This window comes from Hyperoodon ampullatus, assembly GCF_949752795.1.
Source record: "Hyperoodon ampullatus genome assembly, chromosome: 6".
Lineage (NCBI taxonomy): Eukaryota > Metazoa > Chordata > Mammalia > Artiodactyla > Ziphiidae > Hyperoodon > Hyperoodon ampullatus.
This window is the reverse complement of record NC_136919.1, coordinates 8,595,837-8,617,820: the sequence shown is the minus strand read 5'-3', so window position 1 is coordinate 8,617,820 and position 21,984 is coordinate 8,595,837. Positions and strand designations below refer to the sequence as shown.

Genomic DNA, 21,984 nt, shown 5'->3' with positions numbered 1-21,984 from the left:
GAGCTGTACCCATGAAATTAAAACCACCTGTTGTAACAGATAAACCTTGAGTCTTAGTGGCTTCAAGCAATAAAAGTTCTTTCTCATCTCACAGTCCAGTGAGGGTGTGCCTACTTAGGATATTCTGTGTGGTCATTTAGGGACCAGGACTCCTTCATGGTGCGGCTTCACCCCTCTTGGTCCTCACAGCCATCCTCACAGCCAGCGGATGAGGAAAGAGAGCAAGGATTATTCATGGGAAATTTGTATGGGCATCGTCTGGAAGAGGTACCCATCATTTCTACCCACATTTCACTGGCCAGAATTCTTATTGTTTGGGGTCCAGAAACAGTGATTTCTCAAGCTTGTGAGGCCCTTGGTCTCGAGACTCTCTCTAGTCCCTTCTGTCTTTGTTTGAAATCCATCCAGTTCTAGCCCGGGCTCATCTCTTCCTTGAAAAAACCTTGCTAAGTTCAGCCAGTAGGAGCCAGCCCACAGGTTCACTGTGACCTGTTGAGCCACGTTCCTTAGAGCTGCAGGCTCAGAAGACACAGGTCTACCTCCTCAGTTACTGTAGGTGCAAGTTTTATCACCAGTTTGCTACTCTACAACCTAGATCTCTGTCTCTCCAGCCTCTGAGATGCATTTCCTCCCTGGCTGCTGCCTGCCTGTGAAGCCTGTGCCACATATTTTAGGTTGTTGTCATGGTAGTAACACCCCACTGCAAGATACCGACTTCTGTCTAGTTCAGGTAGCACAGCGGCTTTCACAGGTAAACCCAAACTCTACATGATTAACACAACTAACTGTTTATTTCTTGCTCACAGCATATTCTAATACAGATGTTCTTAAAGGTATGACCTTCCACTTGGTTTTTTCCTTCTTGAAGCTCTGCCTTCCTCTGGGCCCTTATGGTCCTCTCCACCCTGCTGGCCACAGGGCAGGAGGGCAGGCGCTTCCCATGGGATCCCACAGGCACATCACTTTGGTCTGTATTCTCTTGGCCAGAAATCAGTCATATGGTCACAGTCACTGCAAGAGGGGCTAGGAAATGTAGTCTAGCGACAAGCCCCAGGGGAACAGGAAATAGGTTTTGGTGTGCACGTAGGCATATCTGCCTCTTGGGCCAGGACTGTCTGGACTGATGGAGTACCGTCCGGGGGCTTATCGGGAAGAAGGTCAACAGGTGGCCTGCCTTGGTGCTCACGAGGGGCGTTATCAGGCAGCAGCTAGTGAGATCTGAAAGATGTGCAAATATCTTCACAAACGCAACAAACGTTTACTGCATGTCCACCCTGTGCTCAGCAGTGGGCCAGACTCTGGGGACCTGGAGGAGAACAAAAACTCCCCTTGGAGCTTGGGGTGATCCCCCTAAACACAACCCTTGTGCTGCTGGGTGCCAAGGGTCCAGAGAGCCTGGGGACAGAGGAGGGGAGTGGGGTGGGTTTTTTAACATGGTTGGTTTGAGTGCCTCCTGCTGCCCTAGAAATGCATCCTGTATAGTTCAGCCTGCCAGCCACCATTAGCAAGCGCTGTCTCTGCAGTGCATCGGATGAAATGTAATTAGAGGGGAAAAGGGCAGCCGATAGCTGATGTTCTGTTTATCTCTCTTGGTTGTTTTCCTAGGACATTGTTTTCCCTCTATGAGGCTTCTAAGGAGGTGGTTGCTCCAGGATGTAGGGTCGTCACCTTTTTTGTGTTTGTTTCTGGCTGTTGGCAAAGTTAGGGAGCTGGCACTGTGTCTTGGACCCCCCTCTGTGGTGCTGAGGACGGCACAGGGAGGGACCCAGAGCCCGGCATCCTTGCTTTTTTCATATTGTTGGCCATTTGGGTTAGAAGCCGCTGCTGCTGCGGTTGGTGACTGCATCATGGGCCTGGCTTAACTGATGAGGTGGGCTGAGGTCTGGGCAGACAGCGCTCAGTCAACAGCCATTGAGCATCGGCTCCGTGCCCGACCTCTGTCCAAGCCCGTGGACACCTCCCTCCCTGGAGTCCACTCCCTCTCGGTAACTCAGGGCGCCGGGGAAGGATCTTGAAACTATTATGTAAGGCAATGGCAGTATTCTCCAGGAGCGTTTTCAAAAAGGGCTAAGAAAATGGGCATAGAGAACATAGCTAATAGTGCAGCAGGCCACGGAAGGAAGTTTTTACATCTCTTTCAGAGATTTTTCAGTAGAAAATCATGTCACTAGAAGCAGGAAGGTAGCCTGGGTAAATATCTAGGACACCCTTCCAAGCTGCATTCATTAATTTGTCACATGGTTTCAGCTAAGGCAGTGAGGACTACAAAAGGTTAAATCTCTCCTATACGATGAACTCAGCCATCCCTGTGAAATGGAGGACGCGGAATACCATTAGACTCTCTAATCTCATTTCTCTCTTGCTGTCCTTCTTGGAGCCTATCGAATAGTGACCTGGCAGAGAGTCAGTTCTGTGGACGTGAAACATCCGAGTCAGTCTCTTTCTGAACGTGCCAACAGGGCTGTAATTTAGAAAATGTAGCCTACCTTTTAAGGAAGGATGAAAAGGTACTAAATGCACCTTTCTTTGCATGTTAGATCCCAAATATTTGGGATATATTAAACACGTAATTTCTGGGGAATTTTATTTTCTGTTTTATTAGAGTATTTGCATGACATATTAGAACCAACTTATTAAAACTGTTTGTATTTGTGGATCTCCAGTGGTTTCATGAGTACTGCTTGAGGTCCTATATATGCCAACTATTCAATAAGATGTGTCTTTTGAGTGTGTAACTATGCATTCAAGATGCAAATGCAGTAACAATTTTGCCCTTGTTTTAATTACTCTTCCTCAACAACGCATGTGATTTTTCTTATCGGATTTAAGCCTTTTCTGAGGGGAGGGGGTAGGAAAGTATTAGCTACTGCCATGTAAGAAAAACTAAATATACTTGGAAGTTGGAATTTTACATTTTTCTGTTAGTCCTAGTCTTTTTCCATATTGTCATGTTGTCATAAATTAAAGGGGAGGGCGTGGGGCCTACCAGGATTTTGAAGGGGTTTTTTTCCTCCTATAAAGTTTATGTCTCCTGTATAGCATCCCATAATGCTGGTTATTTTTATGCTGAATATTTGGGACAAAGAGCCTCTCTTAAACGAAAGATAATTGCAAGCTTTGTCCCTTGCCTCAAGTTTACTGCAGGGTTTCTGTCCTCGTTGGTTATACAAAATGAAATTATAAACCACCAGTAGCCTGGGAGATGTCAGTCGATTCCAAATGACTAAATATTTAATTCAATCATTGCCTATACTTCCAGGGATGACTCGGGTGTTTTTCTTCTTACTGAGGGCTCCATGAACGCCCGGCTCTGCAATGGCTGCTGAGGACTGTGTCTGTTGCAAGGAGGCTCCCCTGCAGTGAGGAGCTGGGCAAGCCTGTTCCATAGCAGCCCTTTTTGCAAATGGTAGTGGATTTTTGCAGAAGGTTTGTGGCCAGATCGCTATGTATAATACTGATGAAGCATTTTTGTTCCAGCTCTGTCTCGGAAGACCTAGGCTGTAGACGTGGGGATTTCAGTAGGAAACATTATGGATCTGTGGAGCTGGTAAGTTTACACTGTCTGTTCAGTGGTAGAACATTGATTTTGATTTAGAGAGGATCGCCAAGCTCTTCAGATCTTTTGTTGTATATTTACTGTTAGACCATGTGAGTATAGTATAAGGACTGGATGGGAATGAATGACTACTGAAAGGCTATAATAATTTGATCATCTTTATCTGTGTGTTTTTACTGTTACGTACTTTTAATCTGTGTCTTTCAGTGTGTTAAAACATGTGGCTTGGTATTTTTCTCTGTTAATGGTGTTATATAATTAAATAAAATCATTTATGAATTAAGAAAGGTAGCATTTGTTTTTATGTTATCTTGTTCCTAAAAGTTTCTAAATCTAGTTTTTGAGGTTTAAATATTATTGTAATACATATTCTGATTTTTCTGTCCCTTTGCTCTCTGGGTACGTGATAGGAGTTAGAATATTTATGAGCTCTTTTTTTTCCTGTTAAAAGTATATGTGTTGGGCTAGATAAATGACTGTGATAGGTAATAGATATCTGGAATGAAAATATCCATATTTCCCTTAATGAGAGAAATTGGGGATTGTGTTATGATTTTTTTTAATTGTATGCTTTCATTTTAAAAGAGGCATAATGAAGGCATATCATAGCCTCAATTTTTTAAAAGACAGAATTATGAGTTCTTTTCCCACAAGAAAAGAACAAATTGCATGGAAATTTGAATAAATTTTCAGGAAAATGTGCTCATAAGATTCTCTTGGTTATTAAAACATTAAATTTATTATTTCTATCTATTTACAAAAACTGAGTTGATGGGATCCATTTGTATAGTACCCAGTTATCCCCAATTAATATAAGCTGCAGTCTTGCAGGGTTTAAAAAGTAAAAAAAAAATTATGCCAGAATCATGTGCCAGTAGCATTCTACTTGAATTCAAGCATATATTACAGGTTTGACTGTGTACCTGCCCCAGGTATATTCCTGAAAATATGCATTAAGTAAAAGATTTGGTCCTTGTTCTTAAGGCACTTACTGTCCTCCAGCTGGGCAGATAAGATATACATAATATATCTAAAGAATGAATTTAGTCACGTAAAAGATGCACTGGTTGATTCAATCAATGCCTGTTCTGTGTGAGTCACTGGTGACACCACGCCAACTCAGACCACCGCCTCTCCTGAAAGAGCATGTGTATAACTATAATTCAGAGTGGGAATTGGTAAATATTATGAGAAGCACACAGATAGGGCCTGGTGGGGGTTGGGAGAAGGAGGGAGCGACCCATTCTAGCCAGGCATCTCAGGGAAGCAGCCTGGAAGGCCTTACGGGGGCTGTGGGATGTGGGTTGGTGGCAAGGAAGACAGACAGTAGATATTTGCACACAGCAAGATTCTTGGCAGTGATGATTCGAAGGGCAGCAAGCAAATGGTCCTGCCCAGCAGAGAGGGTGGGGCAGCAGAGCGTAGTGGTTACACAACAGCTAGGCTTTGGACTCAGACAGGCCTGCGTTCACATACCAGTTCCATCACTTATTATCTTTGTAAACATCTCTGAACCCCAGGGGTGCCTAAGAGCTTGTGCTCTGAAGTCATTCTTGTTTCATCATTTACTAGTTGTATGATCTAGAACTTCTTTGAGCCTCAGTTTTCTCATCTATGAAATGGGGTTTATTAATATTATCTACCTTATAGGGTTGTCAGGAGGATTAAATGAGATGATGCACATAAGCACAGTCCCTGTTAACTAGCTATAACAGCAAAGATGAAATTTGGTAGCAAAAGTAGGACCTTGACTCTTAGGTAAAGACTTGAACGTGATCTAATGAGTATGGAGCTCTGTAAACATTGAGAGTGGTGTCTGGGGGAGACAACGTAGGTGTGTAGGATGGACCCTTTATAGACTTGTGGAAATCGCAGAATATCAGACTGGGAACGTACTTCAGAGCAGCAGTTTCAAGCTTGAACAGGCATCAGAATCACCTGGAGAGTTTATTAAAACAAATTGCTGGATCCCACCCCCAGAGTTTCAAGTTCAGTAGGTTGGGGTTAAACCAGATTTTGCACTTCTAACAAGCTCCCAGATGATGTTGATGCCGCTGGTGCCAGGACCACCCTTGAAGAAACCCTGCCTTACTGAATCCTAGACTAGGCATCAGTTATCCCCAGCCTGATGAGGCAGCTCACTGAGCAAAAGTTCTTCAATCCATCTGTTCAGGTTTTTACTCTAGAGCCATGACTGTGTGTGTGTGTGTGTGTGTGTGTGTGTGTGTTTATAACTTTTTAAATATTATAAAGTAACTTTTAAATACATTTTAAAATTCCATGTGTAATTTCACCATCTTGCAGAAAGTATTTTCATCTCCTTTGGTACCTTCCAATTTTTATAGCTCCAAAGCCATTTCTACATGGCTGTAATCAAATTATACATTTACTTTCACATTCCTCTTTTTTCATTTAACTGTATTTTGTAACTATCTTCTTGTTATGTAGTCTTTGAAGTTACCATTTTAATCGGTGCATGATAGCCCAACAAGGTGATAAACAATTATCTGTGGAACAGTTTCCCTCCTTTTGTAAAATCAGGTTGTTTCTAGTTTTCCCACGTTAGAAATGACATGCGCTAGAGGCTGCAATGGTTGGGAAAGATGCAATGAGCAAGTTCAAGTTGTGCCATCTGAGGATCTCTTGAAATTCAGACTCCAGTGTGTTAAGGGAGGAGACATTTTCTCTCACCTATGAACGGCAGAGTATTATTAAATTAAAAACCATTTTATGCATCCTAAGTTCATGAGAAAGCGAGTTTAATTTTTCTTACACCTGGTTTGACGAATATTGTTGGGAACCCAATCGATCTTGGGCGTCCTGGAACTCAGACTTTGTAGAGAGGTCCTTAGGATTCTGTAAAATTGAAATTTTAGCATAAACTTCTTCTGACCTTCAGCAAATTAGGTAGAAGTCCTTGTGAAGAAGGATATCGGCCATTCAAATCAGCAGTGAGGGCAGATGCAGGGGCTTGGTTCCTAGGTTTCAACTGGGTATACATTTGGTGAGAGACTGTGGAGCTCAGATCTCTACTGACTCACAGGAGAGTTTCTCAGCCCTGATTCAACAGCTGTGTGTTGAAGTTTCGCGCCATGGGGCAGGCACGGTGCCAGGCACTGCGGGAGAAGGAAAAAACCAGTTGTTCTGCTCTCCTAGAGCTGGGGATAGTCTAGCTTTAGAAACCAATGGCCTCAAACTTTGAGTCTCCAGGCCATGTGTGTCTTGGCTGCCCCCAGCTGTGTTCCCTGCCTTAATCAGGGATGGTTTCCTCGCAAAGAACGGAGATCCACTGGGTCCAGCTCAGGTATAAAGTAATGCATGGAAAGGGTGTGGGTGAATCTCCCCAGAATGCAGTGCAGGAAGCACAGCTGGGCCCCATGTGACTGGGAAGCCATCAAGCAGCTATTCTCATTTCTCTCCAGTCCCTGTGATTTCTCAGCTTCACTCTTCTCTGCGTGTTGATACCAATCTCCTCTCTGCACGCCAGCTTCCCCGAAAGCACAGTTGCCTCTCTCCAGTCCATTTTTTTCCCAGCAGCGGTGGTTTTTTTTTAATACTTCTTTTTATCATGGTAAAATATACACAACATAAAATTTACCATTTTTAAGTGTACAATTCAGGGCCATTATGTACATCCACGGGGTTATGCAACCATCACCACTATCCACTTTCAGAACATTTTTCATCATCCCAGGTAGATACCGTACCCATTAAACAATGATTCCCCCCGCTCCCCAACCCCTCGCAACCTCTGTTCTATCTTCTGTCTCTGAATTTGCCTATTCTACATATACATGTAAGTGGAATTATACAATTTTTGTCCTTTTGTGTATGATTTATTTCACTTGGCATAATATTTTCAAGGTTCATCCATGTTGTAGCATGTATCAGAATTTCATTCCTTTTTATGGCTGAATAATGTCTCATCATGTGTATATACCGCATTTTGTTTATTCACCTATTGATGGATGCTTGGGTTGTTTCTACTTTTTAGCTATTGTGGATAATGTTACTGTGAACATTGTTATACAAGTATGTGCTTAAGTCCCTGCTTTTAATTCTTTTGGGTATATTAACTAGGAGTGGAATTGCTGGATCTTATGGTGATTCTATTTTTAACTTTTTGAGGCACTCTCAAACTAGTCTCAAAGTGGCTGCACCATTTTACATCATTCCCACAGCAGTGCTCCAGGGCTTCAGTTCCTCCACGTTCTCACCAACACTTGTTATTTTCCTTTTTTTTTTTTTTAATAACCATCCTAACAGGTATGAAGTAGTATCTCATTGTTGTTTTGATTTGCCTTTCACTAATGATTAATAATGTTGAGCATCTTTTCATGTGCTTATTGGCCATTTGTATATCTTCTTTGGAGAAATGATATTCAAGTCCTTTGCCCATTTTTAAATTGGGTTGTTTGTTTTGTTGTTGTTGAGTTTTAGGAGTTCTTAATATAGTCTGGATATTAATCCTTTATCAGATATATATGATTTGCAAATATTTTCACCTATTATGTGGGTTGTACTTTTATTCTGTTGACAATGCCCTTTGATGCACAAAAGTTTTAAAATTTTCATGAAGTCCAGTTTATCTAGTTTTTTCTCTTGTGGCCTGTGCTTTTGGTGTTTGTATCCAAGAAATCATTGCCAAATCCAGTGTCATGAAGATTTCCCCCTATGTTTTCTTCTAAGAGTTTTATAGTTGTAGCTTTTACATTTATGTCTTTGATCCACTTTGAGTTAATTTTTGTATATGGTATAAGGTAAGGGTCCAACTTCATTCTTTTGCATGTGGATGTTCAGTTTTCCCAGCATTATTTGTTGAAAGGACTGTCCTTTTCCCATTTAATGGTCTTGGCATCCTTGTCGAAAATCAATTGATCATGTATACAGGGTTAATTTCTAGGATTTCTCTTCTGTTTCATTGGTTTATATGTCTGTCTTTATGCCAGAGTGATGTTTTTAAATGTTGACAACACAATGTCTTTTCTTTCTTAAATCCCTTCTGTGACCCATTGCACTGCAAGCCCAGACCTTTTACAAAGCCCTACAAGATCCTGCGTGATCCCTGTTCTGCCTTCCTCTCCCACCGTCTCTCATGCTACTCACCATGCTTCAGTGGCCTGATTTTGGTCTCTAGAACAATTTGAGTTCCTCCCTGTCCTTTGCACTTACTATTCTCTCTTCCAGCTGTTCTCTAACTCAGCATCCTCTTTATTTTCTTAATGGTGTTTATCACAATTGATTTTTTTTTAATACTTATTTGGCTGTACCGGGTCTCAGTTGTGCCATGCAGGATCTTCGCTGCGGCATGTGGGATTTTTTTTAGTTGCGGCGTGCAGGATCTTTAGTTGCTGCATGCGGGATCTAGTTCCCTGACCAGGGATCGAACCTGGGCCCCCTGCATTGGAAGAGCGGAGTCTTAACCACTGGACCACCATGGAATTCCCACAATTGATATTTACTTGTTTACTAACTACTCTCTCATCCACTAGAGGTGAGGGTGGGAACCATGTCTGCCTTGTTCATTGTTGGATTTCTAGGCCCTGGCAAGGCCCTGGCACATACAAAGTTCTCATTCACTGTTTCTTATTACTAAATTGATTTCTAGTCCCCCAATCCCCTGGTCTTGCAGCCCTTTCGCCCCTCATAGTCATAGGGTGAAGGGTTCATTCTTGGACCCTAATTTCTTGGGTTCGGGTATCTATCCTTGATTCAAACAGTTGAGTTCAGGGTAGTGGGATCATGTGGTATAAATGTGGCCTCCTAGACCCACATCCTCAGCAAAGTTTGTGGATAGGGCAGATTCTCTCTGAAAAGGATATAGAGAAAAATCAGTTTCAAAGAGCATGAGCTGGGAAGGAGGCCTCACATGTGTCTGCAATATTTCCTCTTATAGTAGATGATTTAAAAGCTCAAACTATAAGCACCTGGCTAAAATGTCATCCTCTTCCAGTGGACTATCTCTGACACTTTTTTTACTCCCATAAACAATGATATGGATTATAAACTCTCTAAAAATAGGAATCATGGCTCTTTATTTACCACTGTGTCCCTCATACCAACCACAATGCTTAGCATTAGTAACTTAGTAAATATTAATTGAATGAATGAATGGTTCAATTTGGTTGGAATTAGAGAGTAACCTAACCTGTCAAAAATAAAGATGGGGGCTTGCCTGGTGGCGCAGTGGTTGAGAGTCCGCCTGCCGATGGAGGGGACACGGGTTCGTGCCCCGGTCCGGGAAGATCCCACATGCCGCGGAGCGGCTGGGCCCGTGGGCCATGGCCGCTGGGCCTGCGCGTCCAGAGCCTGTGCTCTGCCACGGGAGAGGCCACAGCAGTGAGAGGCCTGCGTACCGCAAAAAAATAAATAAATAAATAAAATAAATAAAATAAAATAAAGAAGGAAAAACGAGCTTCTCTGATTCCCCCCTCCCCAGTATAGACTCATCAGCTTGCAGTGCATTCCATCTGAAACATATGCCATTTTTCTTCCTGATGAATTGAAAGTCTGGTCTGTCGTGGCAGCATTCTAAGCAAGGCACAGCTATTACCCCATCGACCATTCTTCTTTACTTTATATCGAAATCTGTCAGAATAAGATTGTTTGTAGTTTTTACTGATCTTTCCTTGGCCTTTGACTCAATGGGTAAGAAACTGATGTGTTACAAATGATAAATGGTATGGGCGCCATATGGACCTCTCCCCTGCCCAGCCCAGCCACTGATCCTCATATAACCCCACATCTGGATACTTCTGGGGAAGCCACAATCTGCAGGTAATTTCAAGTCTGGATAAAACAGGGTGGTATATTGTCCATTCCTTTTAAAACTTGTACCCTAATGACTCAAGCCTGCATTTGGATCAGCTGCATGTTCCCCTGGTATGTCAGAGAGACACATATAAATGCGACTCTGTGAGGGTAGCATGGGTTTGTTGTTATGAGCTCAGGGTGGCCTCAAAGGACGTCTGGCTGTACTGAGCACAACCAAAAGAGGGGTTTATCATGAGCTTGGTTGGCATCTGCAGATTTTAACATTTGAGGTTTTGACTATGTGAAGATTTTTGAAGTCTGATATGTAGCAATTTGTATTTTTGCTCAGGCACAAACTTGAATTATGCCTGTGGGACTATTGTGCAGAAACACGACTCTTGGCTAATGAGTGATTTAGCTAGCTGCCTGCCCAGCATCCCTAATACTCTACAGGGTTGAGTATGCTTTTTGTTTTCAGAGGCATTTTGTGGGAGAATTATATTCTATGTAGTATCACTAAATTGAGAGATGAGTGAAGGTACCAGCATATTTCCCTTAGGAACATCAAAACATCAAGACTTCTACATTCTACAACTAGAATCATAATTTTGGCAGATGTTCTCTGATATTTAACTGGCTTATATTCAAGGCTTTGATAGCTGGTTGACTCATGTAGGCACTGCAAGGTGTAACATTCATCTGGAGTTGTCAGTGAGTTAACGTGGTTAAAAACTCTGGTGCTCTTTTTAATATTTTTGATGCCTTTGTGGATGATCAGTAATGCCGACATGGAACATTTTCCAGGCTAAAATTATTGCAACCATTTTCAGTAATGTAGAACTTTAAGACCTTACTCAGATAATTATTTATGCATGAGAATGGAACCAGAAATCTTTTATTATGATTATTATTTTATTATTATTATTAGTTTTGCTGTTTACTGAATGCTTACTATGTACCAGTGACTGAGCTAAATACTTTAGACGCATTTACCTATTTAATCCTCCCAAACAACTATAGGCAGTAGATGTTATTTGATTGCACCACACACTGTGGATGCTCAGAAGACATTTGTGGACATTCAATGGGTTCCCGTTTATCAGACGATCTCAGAGAGATCCCACGGCTAGTGAGTGTAGAGGCGACACTTAAGCCCAGGTCTGTCTGACTCCAAGAGCCCCTGTGCTTAATCTCTCAGTCTACGAGCCTGTGCTGTCATAGCCCTGCCACTTATAGGCTGTTTCCTAAGGCAATTGGATTGATTGTTAGAGCAAACATCTCTGGCCTTAATCAACAGCATAGAGTAGCTCTGCTTGAGGTTTTAGCTCAAATACATAATTTCGAACTCTCTTAGGTCCAAATCTTAACAAAAGCTTGATTTTAAGAAGAATGTTCATAAAGAATTACCTAAGAGATGTCCATGCCATAAATGGTTTAAATTTAATTTCTGGATTAGGCCCAACCATAAGGTAGCTGCAGACACTTGGCCTGCCTTTCTTGGCCCCTCTTAGTCTGGCTTTTCTTGATCTGTGCCTTGGTGTTACGCCTTTAACTTGCACTGATGGACAGAGCAGGAAGGAGCCATATGGATCTGGACAGTGCGTCTCTTGCAGGAAGGTCTTGAGGATTTTTCTCAGTCTGTGACACAGTGTCTCCTTTAAGAGGGCCTATGAGAAAAATTTTCCCGGGACCAAAAAGCAGCTTTGTTGTTATCCTTATAGGCAGTAGGAATCCTCTAAATGGCTGGCTGGGTTTTTTCCTCTTTGCATTGGCCTCTAGGAAGCTCAGGACCCTATTTATGGCTTGCTTCTAACAGCCTTAAAGGACTTTATAACATGCAGCCTAAACTTATTCTCTTGTTTTCAGGTTATTTATCCACACCTAATTTTCCCTTGTTCTGAATTTCTTCTGTATCTAATTTTCTCCTTTGAGTGAGATACATTTCAGTAAGCTGCTTTAAATCTCTTCTAAAAAATAAGGTAGGGGCTTCCCTGGTGGCGCAGTGGTTGAGAGTCCGCCTGCCGATGCAGGGGACACGGGTTCGTGCCCCGGTCCGGGAGGATCCCACATGCTGCGGAGCAGCTGGGTCCGTGAGCCATGGCCACTGAGCCTCCGCGTCTGGAGCCTGTGCTTCGCAATGGGAGAAGCCACAACAGTGAGAGGCCTGCGTACCACAAAAAAAATAAAATAAAAAATAAGGTAGAGCATAAATTAAAAAAAAAAATCTGTATTCAGCTTCTAGCCCTTAACAGCATATCCTCTGTCCCCCATTGATGGTAGCTTAGTTTATAGAATGGTTTTGACCCTTGTCTCCTCCCTACCCTACTTTTTTTTTTTTTTTTTTTTTTTTTTGGTGGTATGCGGGCCTCTCACTGTTGTGGCCTCTCCCGTTGCGGAGCACAGGCTCCGGACGCACAGGCTCAGCAGCCATGGCTCACGGGCCCAGCCGCTCCGCGGCATATGGGATCCTCCCAGACCGGGGCACGAACCCGTATCCCCTGCATCGGCAAGCGGACTCTCAACCACTGCGCCACCAGGGAGGCCCCTTACCCTACTTTTTGATTAGTGCTTTCATGAACTATTTTCCTAGGATCAACAACACCTGGGGAGAATTAGCATCACCTGCCCAGCCGTTTGGTGACCACCTTGAGCACTGAGCCCTGTGTTAATGGTCTGGATAATTGGGGTCCAAAAGTCTTCCAAATCAACTAGCTAAACACACACTGTAATCAGAATACCAGACAAGTCCTCCAACTTTTCCAGGCAAAATCAACCCTGGAAACAGCCATTTCAATGATACTTGGCACCAGCGTGCTCTCTAGTTTCACAACTAGGACTGCAGACGCTCCATGCCCTCCTGGGTAGCACGGGCCTGGGTAGCTCACGCTGGGTTCCTCGTGGCCGCACAAGTCTCCCGTTCCTGTGCGGCCCCACGTCCTCCTGGGGGTGACCCTCTCTGCTGCCGCGGTGCCCTCAGCTCAGCTCATGACCTCTGGCTCCTACACCTGCTGCTGGAACCCTGGGGTCTTTGTTCTGTGACTCCAGTGGTCTTCAGCTGGTGGGATATAGTACTCTGCTGGACTATTAAAATACTTTCAAATTTTGATCAATGTACAACGGTTTATATTTTGTGTGCCCACAGCTACAAACTGTTAACATATTGTTTATTGGTTAATTCTTCACAGCAAACCTAGTTTTCTACCTTGATTGTGGTCTCTTGTATACTCTGGAGGTAAAATTCTCAAGTGTGTCTCAAACACCCAGTCTTTCTTAAGTGTCTGCTTGGTGATATCCGTTGCCTCTCACAACTTACTTGTGCCAAGGTGACCTCTGCCCTATACCAGGTCCTGTCATGTGCCCAGCTCAACTTTTAGTAAGACAGACCAGGCTCAGCGGTATGTATCGTCAGTTGTAGCAAAAATAAATTTTAAGCTTGATCAAAAATATATAATGTTGGGACTTCCCTAGTGGCGCAGTGGTTAAGAATCCGCCTGCCAATGCAGGGGACATGGGTTCAAGCCCTCGTCTGGGAAGATCCCATGTGCCGCGGAGCAACTAAGCCCGTGTGCCACAACTACTGAGCCTGCATGCCACAACTACCAAAGCCCGCGTGCCTAGAGCCCATGCTCTGCAACAAGAGAAGCCACCACAACAAGAAGCCTGTGCACCGCGACGAAGAGTAGCCCCCGCTCGCCGCAACTAGAGAAAGCCTGCGTGCAGCAACAAAGACCCAATGCAGCCATAAATAAATAAATAAATTTATTTTTAAAATATATATATAATGTTATATACCTTTGTATACTGCTCTTATGAATGCAAAATATTTTCAGTTTTCTGAAAGGTATTTTTAAGAACCTGTGTTTACTTCTGAATTCAGGCAGGTCTACCATCAAAAATGTAGTACTTGACAGCCATGAACAGAGACCCAAGAATTTGAAAAACACCCTTTTACTTCTTTTAATGCTGTTACCTTGAAAATGAATCTTATTTTTTGGCCAACCTTTCACCATGTGGGCTCTGAACAGTCATAGCTCTTTGTTAGACCCTCAGAACCAAGTCTAATGCTTTTAACTTATTAGCTGCCCCCTGGTAGGCAACTTGGGACAAATTTCCCCGGGGGTGTGGGACCCAGAGCATTTGAGGCTTCTTTCGGGTCTGTCTCAGCACCCCTAAGCTGAGACCCTTGTCTTCGGCTTTCTCCTGTCTTGGAGCAAGTCCGTATTTTGTTGGGGTACATATCCATTCCGTGGGTTGGAGCAGCTTCACCCTCTTTGTAGGAGAGGAGAATATCTGTGGTTTTAAAATTTGCTCCCCTTTTGTCCCCCACTGGGTGAATTTAGGGAAAGTCATGCCCAAATCCAGTGTAGCCTGCCGTGACTGACTTACCAAAAAGGGCTCCCAGTTTCATGCCTCAACGAATATTCTTATTTTTATATTGAACTATTTTACATATTTAATTAAAGCAGTTACTTTGGGCTCCTTTATGTGTAAGAAAAGGATTGTATGCTTTTTGGCCTCAGCTTTTTAATTAGTCTTTCGCAGTTATCACTGTGTTGCAATCTTTTAAAACATAATCTCAGGCTGTGTTTGCTTAATAGATGTGAAGACTTTTTTATTATGTTGGGAGTACATTTCAGCCCCTCTAAATTCTCCTTTTGATCCCCACGATAGTTCCACAAATTCCCTTGCAAATTCGCCTTTGGATGCTTCCCCTTCTTGTTCCCACTGAGCCTGCTCTTGCCAAAGTCACCAGAGACCTTTCTGCTACCAAATCCAGGTGACGCGTTCAGTCTTTAGCTCACAGGCCCACTCTGCACATGCGCCCTGTTAAAACTTTCCCCTCCCTTGGCCTCTGCGCCTCTGCTCACTCGTGCTTCTCCTTCTGCCTGCCTACTGCACCTTCTCAGCTTCTTGTAGGGAGCTCTTCTCTTCTGCCTGGCCCTTGAATTTGGATGCTCCTCAGGGTTCTCTTCTCACTCTGTCTGCTCTCCCTCGTCATCTTTCCTATCCCATGGCTTCAGGTACTGTCTTTAGGCTGGTGACTCACAGATCCATATATTCTTCCCAGGTCTCTGCCCACAGCATATAGGACCACCTGCCCAAATGTCCACTGGTCATTTCCATGGGCAACTGAACCTTAAAACGCCCACTACGGAACTCACCGTCGTTGCTCTTTGCCCACCCACACCACTGGGTAAATGGCTCTACCCTTCCTTCCGTTGCTAATATCAGAAACCAGGAGCTCACCCATAGCCCACATCCAATCTCTTACCAAATCCTGTTGGTTATATGTTCTCAAAAGATTTCATGGGTAAGTTGCTCTTATTCACATGGATGTGCACTCACAATGCCAGACAGTCTTTTGAGGAGATGATAGATAGATAGATAGATAGACAGACATATATACGTATATATATGTATGCATGGAAATATGTATTATATATATGTACTAATATAAATTTCACAACTATCTGATGAGGTATAGATACTTTTGTTACCCTCATTTTATAGATGAGTTAACTGAAGTTCAAAGAGATTAACTTGTCCAAAGTCACATAACTAGTAAGTTGCAGAGCTTGTCCCCCTGTCTTATGCACAGTAGGTTGTATTTATTTAAAAGTTCTGTAATCTCCCCATTGTTATAGGCTGTGCTCCAGTGCCCCTCATACTTTACGGTGCATAAAAATCACTTGAGGAACTTGTTTAACATTCAGGCTCTGATTTGACATGCCTGGAGTGAACCAAATAGTGTGCATTTTTTTTACAAGCTTCCATTGTGAAAGTGACTTTTAATTCCTTACATGTTTCTCATTTGATCTCTTAAGGAGATAGGAATAGGAAAAGGACAGGCATGTTTGCTTCTATGAACTCCCTTTTTGGAGTGGCATTTGTGTCATTTCCTCCTTCTCTGAGCTTCCGGCAGTTCTTCTTGGTCTCCCTGACTTCTCAGAGATTCCATTCAACAAGTTTTGATAAGAACATCCAGTTTGTCAGGATCCTCAGCTGTAGTTAAGCTGATTCTGGGGGATGATTTCCTTAATGCTACAAAGAGTACTTTCCCAAATGTCCCACTCTGTCAGCATCATACTTATGCTTTCAAACAAATAACAACAACAACAAAACAACAACAAAAAGCCTTCACATCTCTCCTTTGCTTATGGAATAGAGCTTTCAGCTTTCCAAAAATGCCTCCAACCAATCTTTGGAGCCTTCACGCCTCTGGCCCATGATCCAGCCAAATAGGCCTCTTTACTCACCGTCACCCAGGCCTCTGGGGCTTTTTTATGCCTCTCCGTCCTTCTAAAATGCCTTCTTGAAATACGCCTCTACCAGGGCTGTTTTCCATGCAGCCTTACCTGCTTCCCCTATGGGGAAATCATCTTTCACTCTTTAGAACCCTGCAATTCTTTGCATTTCTCTATGTCACCTGTCATATTTTACACTGAAATTATTTGTGTGCATTTCTTATACCTTTTCAGTGGGCAGAACTCATGGTTCTTTTTTGTTGTATCCCCAGTGGCATCTAGCTCACTGCCAAATGTCTATGTATTAGCTAAAAGATCAATTTTGCTAAAAATCTGGTGTCTGATCAATTTTTTTCTTTTCTTAAATTTTTATATTACTTTCCATTCTCTGTGTGTGTATGTGCACATGCATGCCGATATACTTTTAAACATACTTTTCTGATTTTAAAAGGAATACATGCTCATTATAGAAAATTTGAAATATAGTGAAAAAGCACTGGAAAATTAAATTAGTCTGTAATCCTACCACTTATGGATAATCACTATAAAGATTTAGTGTGTGTCCCTTTAGTAATTAAATTTATATACAAAATGGTTCTATATATTTTTTTGTGCTTCTTTACTTAAAAACAAAGTAATCTCTTTTTGAAGTCATAGATACTCTTCCGCAAACAAATTTGTCTTCTTCCATCTAAATCTCATTTCTTCTGTATGTCTGATTGGCTACGCACTGGCTAGGACTCCAGAACCATAGTAAATATCATGGTTGCAGGGATCCTTATCCTGCAATTCCAGGTAAGTTTTTTAGGCAGTATGTGAGGGTTATCTTTTCTCAATCATTGTGTGTCTGAGAACGTCTTGAGCTATGCCTTCCATAAGAACAGCTTGGTTGGTTTTTAAATTTCTGAGTCATCACCTTTCTCTCTTAAAAATTCACAAATGTTGGGGACTTCCCTGGTGGCACAGTGGTTACGAATCCGCCTGCCAATGCAGGGGACACAGGTTTGATCCCTGGTCCGGGAAGATCCCACATGCCGTGGAGCAACCAAGCCCATGTGCCACAATTACTGAGCCTGTGCTGTAGAGCCTGAAAGCCACAACTACTGAAGCCCACGTGCCTAGAGCCCGTGCTCCGCAACAAGAGAAGCCAGTGCAATGAGAAGCCCGCGCACCACGACGAAGAGTAGCCCCCACTTGCTGCAACTAGAGAAAGCCCGTGCGCAGCAACGAAGACCCAATGCAGCCAAAAATAAATAAATAAATAAATAAAATTTTCAAAAAAATTTACAAATTTTGATCTGTTACTGTATTGTTTTCCTAGGCCTGCCGTAACAAATTACCACAAACTGAATGGCTTAAAACAACAGAAATTTACTCTCTCGTAGTTCTGGAGGCTAGAAGTCTGAAGTCAAGATGTTGGCAGGGCCACACTCCCTCTGAAGGTTCGAGGGAGAAATCCTCCCTTGCCTCTTCCAGCTTCCATGGTTGCCAGCAATCCCTGACATCCTTTGGCTTGTAGCTGCATCACTCCAATCTCTGCTTCACATGGCCTCCTGACCTGCATTTCTGTAACTGTGTCTCCCTCTTTTCTCTTATAAAGACACCAGCCATTGGACTTAGGTCCCACCCTAATTCAGTGACCTCATCTTAATTTACTTAATTACATCTACAAAGGCCCTCTTTGCAAATAAGAGCGCATTCTGAGGTTCCAGGTGGATGTAAAGTGGCGGCAGGGGGCGGGGAACACCATTCAAGCCAGTACAGTTACTTTCTGCCCTTTAGTGTTCAGAAAGAAGCCTGAGACAGTTTAGTTTATTTTCTTTCTCGGAAACCTTTCCTGCCTAGATCTTTCTCAAACCTTCTTCTTTATTCTTTTATTTTAAAAATGTTTCCCATAGTTTCTCTGTGTCTTTCTCTTCTCACCAGTTTTTCCTAAAATATTGCATCTTTGCAAATCTTGGACCCAGGTCTTACGTCACGGATGAATATTTTCTTCAGGTGTATCTTTGATTATTGCTCATTTTTTCCCCTTGAAACGATAAGGAAGATCTTTTTTCTGTCCTCTTTAGCTGTCTTTTCTTTCTCATTATTTTCATTTTGTTTTGTTCCTTTTCATTTCGGAAAGGCATCTCAAATGGTAAACATCCTACTGTCTCTGTTTTCTTCAGTAAATGTTTTGCTTTCCTCCTCCAATGAGGATTTTAATCCTGCATTTGCATATTTTGTCCTCTTTTATCTTGCCCTCTTCCACAAGCTTTATGCACTTGTTGCAAAAATTGTCTTCTGTCTTATTGAGGACAACAACCGCTTTTCTAAACTTTTATTTTGGTTTCATAGTAAAAAATGATGAGCTTCCTTTTTTAGTTTTCAGGATCATATGTAGCATTTTTTTTTCATAACTCCCATGTTGGTGATTTTTTTTTTCCTTTTTACAAAATCTTCAAACAAAAACAAAGAGCTATTCAGACCTTGTATTTTCAACAGACAGAATGTACAATGGCCTGAGCTCTCATTGTCCTTTTGGGTACTGCAGCTTCTCTGAACCAAACATCTGGATGGCCAGTGGTTGTGCAAAGCTCCCTGATCAATATCCAGAATCTAGCTGGCATTTATCTTGTAAAGCTCTGCTGGAATGAGATAGGATGTTCTCCATGCTTGGCTTTTTGCTGCTCTGAACGAGTAGCTCTAGAATTTATACATATAGCCAGGACTTAGGGGGCTCCAGGTAGCAGTCTGGTTGGAAGAGGAGTATTAAAGTAATGTTTGCTTAGCTCTTTACATAAGCTTGAGAGAATACCATCTGTGTAGATTAAAGAACAGGATGGAGATTAAGAAGGTTCTATCTCCCCCCATCCCAACCACACTTGGGTGCGCCCAGCAGCTTGGCATATTGACAAAACCATGTTCCCCAGGGTGCTCTGCTACCAGGACCCTTCCGGTCTGTCTCCCTACCTATGGCACGTTGCTTATGAAGACTGCATTTTCTAACGTGGACTTTGTCTCCCTCCCTCCCCACATCTTTCCCAATGTGTTCTTGGAGAGAAAAAGGTGCTGCAATGGCTGGGACTACCTTAAAATGCAGTACCTGTGCAGTAAAAGGATGACGCCTAATGTTTTATTGTTACTCTTCATATAGACCCAGTGTTTCTTAGTCCAGAGGAGGTGGTGAAGAGAAAAATAAACTGCCATCCAGCTTTCTGTAATGACCACAGATTTGCTCTGTTTTGGGCAACCAAGTCAGTGACCGAATATGTTTCCCAGTTCTTTTCTCCATTGGCCATACAGTAAGTAGAAAATGTCCTGATATTTTGGCCATAGGGTGGACAATCAGTCTTCAGACTCATGAATTGTCATCTTTTGTGCTGAATCTTCACAAATATTTTACTGGGAATTTGAGTATCAGGGACTAGTCAGATATTATTATTATTATTATTATTATTTTTTACGGTATGCGGGCCTCTCACTGCTGTGGCCTCTCCCGTTGCGGAGCACAGGCTCCAGACGCACAGGCTCAGCGGCCATGGCGCACGGGCCCAGCTGCTCCACGGCATGTGGGATCCTCCCGGACCGGGGCACGAACCCATGTCCCCTGCAGCGGCAGGCGGACTCTCAACCACTGTGCCACCAGGGAAGCCCCTAGTCAGATACTATTTTAATGAGAAACCAAGATGGATAGCGTTTGAGATGGAGGGTTAGATGACAGTACTCATCCTGACTTGCCTCAGATTTCTCAATAGAATAGGTGGAGAAGTCATTGCTTGGAAGAAAAGGTGTTTCTGGAGTGGTGATTTGGTGATTGAAAAGTCAGGGCCAAGATGGGAGATGTAATGGGAAGTGAAAAAGGAATGGATAAAAGAACTGGGGAGTGGTAGTGAAGATCTAGCCATGGTCAAGAAGCATGAGCTTGTCGTCGGCCTAGTCATATGGAAATATGTTTCTTTGAACACAGAAGGGAAGCATGAGAGTTTACTTGGTAAGAGGTGATTGAAAACTGGGACTTGCCTTGGTGGGCTTGAGTAGAACTCAGCAGTACGAAGGTCTGTGTGTTATTAAATGCAGTGTTGTGTGATTAACCACAGATCCCCAGCTAGAATGTGTACCGGAAAGAGCCAGTGTGGGTTATAAGTCAGGTACTGTGATGACAAATCTATACCAGTGTGAGTGAGAGCAGGTTTGGGGTCTTAGTAGTGGATGACAAAGCCATGGAGTTAAGTGAGGTCATTAGATTTGAGACAGCTGAAGGACGTGAGCTCAAGACATCAGATACATCATTGTGATGGACGTTGAGTTTGCTGAGGATGATGGCCAGAGATGTGGATGATAAGTCTGAGCCCAGATCCGAGGCCTTGGTTGTTCTTTAGCCAACAATTATCTTCCTAGCTGGAGAATCTTCTAACCAATTCAGGTTCTCTAACATGTGCCCTGGTGCTCAGCACTCTAGCTGCCCAACCTCCCAAATCTTTTCTCCACCCCATGGCACAGGCAGAAGAGGATGGAGGTGAAGAGTGGGAGGAAGAAAACATCTCCTCTGGTCCCCGTCTCCACTCCCTTGCCTCTCGCTGCAGACAGCGGAAGTGACCCAGACTGACCAGGAGAAGTGAACCAGGGGCCCAGGAGCAGCACTCGCCAGTCAGGGGATGGCTTATTCCACCCATGTTCAGGCCTTATCTCCCCACCTTTTTCTGATGGAAACATTTTAACTTTCTTTCTTCCCTTCTGAGCCATACTTTCTAAGTCAGGGGTATGGATGTGTGTCAGGGTGTCTACATGTCTGTGATTTGTGTATGCAGATGGTCTCCTTGACCAGTATTTGTAGTTTTAAAAATCTACTTATGTTGGAAATCATTTCTCAAAGGTCCTGTACATCTTCCAGAATAAATTGCATTATAGCGACAAAATCTTCGCTCCCCAAGGCAGAGTTGTCTCTCCAGCCTCTGACTGCCCCCAGTGCTCCATCCTTACTTCTGTGCTCTGGCATTTAACCAGGTTATGTGTGATTTATCTGTTTACATGTGTGTTTCTCTCTCTCTCTGTGCTCCTCCAGGGTAGGGATCATGTTGCATTTGTCTTTATAATTCCAGCAGTTAGTACAGACCCTGAGAAGTTAGTTCTCAATAATATTGGAAGAATGACAAATGTTTAAACAGACCTTCCAAGAGTGTAAATGCAGCACTGAAATGGTTTAATCATACTAACAATAGTCAGGGCATTTTATATTAATCATTATCATATTATTATTAAAATACATATTGTTATAACAGGATTGAGCACTTCCTATGTCCAGAAAGTATTCTAGGCTCATTCCATGTTTTATATTATTGAATCGTCTCCACAAGCCTAAAAGTGGCTACAATCATTGTCCTCATTTTAGAGATAGGGAAAATGAAATTTAGAGAGGAAAAATTGAGTGATTTGCCCAAGGTCACACAG

At 42.8% G+C, this 21,984-nt stretch overlaps 1 protein-coding gene across 3 annotated transcripts in view; it reads left to right on the top strand.

Moving 5' to 3' along the window:
* Positions 1-21,984, top strand: part of GARNL3 (GTPase activating Rap/RanGAP domain like 3) — a gene marked incomplete at both ends in the record, with an annotated part of 155,540 nt that overhangs the window by 41,692 nt on the left and 91,864 nt on the right. For all 3 annotated transcript variants that reach the window (XM_079706783.1, XM_079706781.1, XM_079706782.1), the window contains one exon: positions 3,478-3,547. In XM_079706783.1, coding sequence (XP_079562909.1) covers positions 3,478-3,547 — 70 coding nt within the window. The remainder of the gene's footprint in view (positions 1-3,477; positions 3,548-21,984) is intronic.